At 63.4% G+C, this 2989-nt stretch overlaps 1 protein-coding gene across 1 annotated transcript in view; it reads right to left on the reverse strand.

Moving 5' to 3' along the window:
• Positions 1-2989, reverse strand: part of LOC119592245 (titin-like) — a gene marked incomplete at its 3' end in the record, with an annotated part of 22727 nt that overhangs the window by 237 nt on the left and 19501 nt on the right. Inside the window, 1 exon segment of the mRNA XM_037941080.1 lies at positions 1-2931. Coding sequence (XP_037797008.1) covers positions 1-2931 — 2931 coding nt within the window.

The raw sequence follows: 2989 nt of genomic DNA on the forward strand, positions 1-2989 counted from the left end.
ATTTACGATGTTCGTTTCGGGAGAGGCGAGGGTTTCTGAGGATTCGACGACTGCGACTGGTTCCTCGGTGGCTTCGACTGTGACTTCAGCGTGTTCGACGGTTCCCTCAGGGAGGAACGTCGTGGCTTCTGGCTTTGGAGGAAGGACTTGTTCGTGGGCGGCTTGTCCCTCGGCGGCGCTGTCTGGCTCGTCGGTGGGCCCTGGCTTGGCTTGGCTTTTCTTTGGCGATTCCCTGGGCGAGCTCGTGGGCTCCTTGGCGTTGGGGGCTTTGGCGGGGGACGAGAAGAAGGCGGCCAGCGCCTCCGTGTTCTTCGGGGAAATGACGCTCTCCTCGCACATGTTCTCGTTGGGCGCGAACTCCGGCGCGGGCGGGATGTACTCGAGATTCTTGGGGCTCTTCTTGCGCTTCTCGGGGGCCTTGGGAGGGACCGCCGGTTCCTCCTTCGGCAGATCCTCCTTCTTGGGCGACGTCTTCGGGGGAGTCCTGACCGCGGTCTCTTTCTCGATCTCGTCGACCTTCTTGGCGAACTGCGTGACCTTACCGGCCTCTAGCGCGTCCCTGCTCGGGGAGTTCTTCCTCCTGCAGCGCGAGGGGGCGACGGGGATGTTGCTCTCGTCCCCCTGCGCGTGCATGTTGAAGGTCTTGATCCACGTGTCCTTCCGCTTGGCCTTCACCGTCATCTGCTTGATCACGGAGCGCCGCTGCTCCTCCAGGTCGCGGACGGAGTCGCCGAACTCCAGGAGGGAATGCTCCGGGAGGTTCATGCTCTCCTTCTTCTTCAGGAGGTCCTGCTCGTAGCCCTTCATGATGGCGGCTCCCAGGTTCTTGGCCGCCTGCTGCGGCTCCTCCTGGCTCTTCTTGGGGGACGACTGCTGCTTCGCCTCGACCTCGGTCCTGCTCTCGACGAGGGGCGCCGGCAGGACCTCCTCCAGGATGGTTTCGGGCGTGGACAGCTGAGCGGGCGCGTCGGCCTGCAGGGAGGTCAGGGCTCCGAGGGAGTCGGTGCTGGCGCTGGCGAGGGACGAGGGGCCGGAGTGCGTGCTGACGATGTTGGCGGAGTAGACGCCGTCCATGCCGTCGTCGGTCTGGAAGGCGAGCGGCGGGGCGGCGATGCCGGGGGGGCTGAGCGGGGGCGCCATGATGGGGTTGCCGGTGAAGGGGTCGATGTCGGGGTTGGTGTGGGCGGCGACGTCAGAGTCCATGCTCGTCTCTTTCATCTCCCACGAACCGTCTTCCGAGATCTCGATCACCTGGTCGGCCGCGCTGCTGGGGACGTTCAGGAAAGCGAACGCTGGGTCTTCCTTCTTGGGCGACTTCACTCCGACGGAGACGCTGCTCCCATGGTCCTCTGCCCTGGACTGGAAGGAGGTGGAGACCTTCGGGAACAACTTGCAGAAGGACTCTCTCCTCTCCAGCTTCCTCTGGGTCTCTATCCGCTCGAGGATGCCCGTCCGCTTCAGGCTCTCGCTCCGCTTCAGAGACTCCTTCCGCCGGATTTCCGAGGGCTTGAGGCTCTGCGGGACGCTGGGGCACGAGTCCTTCAGCTCGATGATCACGGAGTGGCGGATGGCCGGCGTGTCGAACTCCTCGCCGTCGTCGTCGAGATGGACAACTTTGGCCTCCTTTAATTTCTTTTCGTCTGCGTTGTTCTTCACAACTTCGGGCTTCGTCTCTTTTTTGAATTCTCTCTCTGTTTCCTTCTTCGGTTCTCTCTTGACTTCTTTCTTAACTTCAGGTTGGCTCTCCTTGGAAAACGCGAGCCGCTCTTCCTTCTCTGTAGCGGCTTCCTTCCCGGCGGTCGGCTCGGCGTCCGGCGTTTCCTCGAACCTCCTTTCGAGCAGCGCGAGGTTCGCGTTGACGGCCTCGACCTTGTCAACCTCCTCCTCTCTGAAGTCGGAGTCCTGGAACCTGAGGGCGCCGTACTCGCGCTCGATGGCCTCCTTCTCCTTCTGGAGGGCGAGCTTCCTCTCCTCTTCCTCCTCGCGGATGACTTCCTCCTCGAGTTCCTGCAGCGCTAGCTCGGGGGGTGGCGGTGGCAGAGGGTGGTCCTCGGCGATGACGGCGTCCTCTCCGGGTGGGGGCGTCGGGGGAAGCGGCCAGTCCTCGACCGACCCGCTGTCTTCCTCGCCGCCGGACGACCCGAGGTCCGACGTCTCCGAGCCGTCGAGGATGAGCGTCTGCTCGCTGGTCTCGCGCGGCGCCGACGGGAGGAACGGGTTGGTGCTCCCTGCGCTGCGGCGGGGGCTGGCGTCCTCCAGGCGGTCGCTGGAGGCGTGCGAGTCGGGGGACGAAAGGGACGAGGCGGTGCTGAGGGGGGGCGTGGGGTCGCCGGTCTCGACGCTGAGGCTGACGAAGGGGTTCCAGGCGCGCTTGACCGGCTCGCTCTGCCGCGCCGCCAGCTGCGCCAGGAAGTCGGGCTTGGGCGGCAGGTCGGGCTTGTGGCGCGGGAGGGTGTCGTACAGGTGCTCCTCGTCCTCGTCGCCGGTCGAGTTCTCTACGTTCTCGTAGATGTGCTCGTCGTCAGTGATCTGGCCGTTCTCGTAGAAGTGCTCGAGGGGCAGCTCTCCCGAGGAGCACTCGCTCAGCGTCAGGTAGAGCGGGTTGTCCAGCGACGGGAGTTCGACCTCGAGCTCGGTTTGCTCGCCCTTGTCCTCCCTTGATATGACCTTGACCCTCGGCTTTGTGTCTTTGACCTCCTCCTTGACCTTCGGCCTGATCTCCTGCGGGTCTAGCTTGAACTTAACCTCGAGGAGCTTCTGGTCTCTGTTCTCCTCTTTGTAACCGAGGTCCTTCACCTGCGTCAGATACTGAGTGACAGCGGAGTCGAGCTCGCCCTTGAAGGCTGTCAGACTCAGAGGCGCGCCGCTTTCTTCCTCCGGCAGTGGCACGCACGTCTCCAGGTTGACCTCCGCTTCCTCACCGCCAGTCTGCTGAAGAGAGAGAAAAAACACCCAGTTATCTTTCAGTGAAACCATTTAGTCTTAAACG

The sequence above is a fragment of the Penaeus monodon genome, chromosome 29 (assembly GCF_015228065.2).
Source record: "Penaeus monodon isolate SGIC_2016 chromosome 29, NSTDA_Pmon_1, whole genome shotgun sequence".
NCBI lineage: Eukaryota > Metazoa > Arthropoda > Malacostraca > Decapoda > Penaeidae > Penaeus > Penaeus monodon.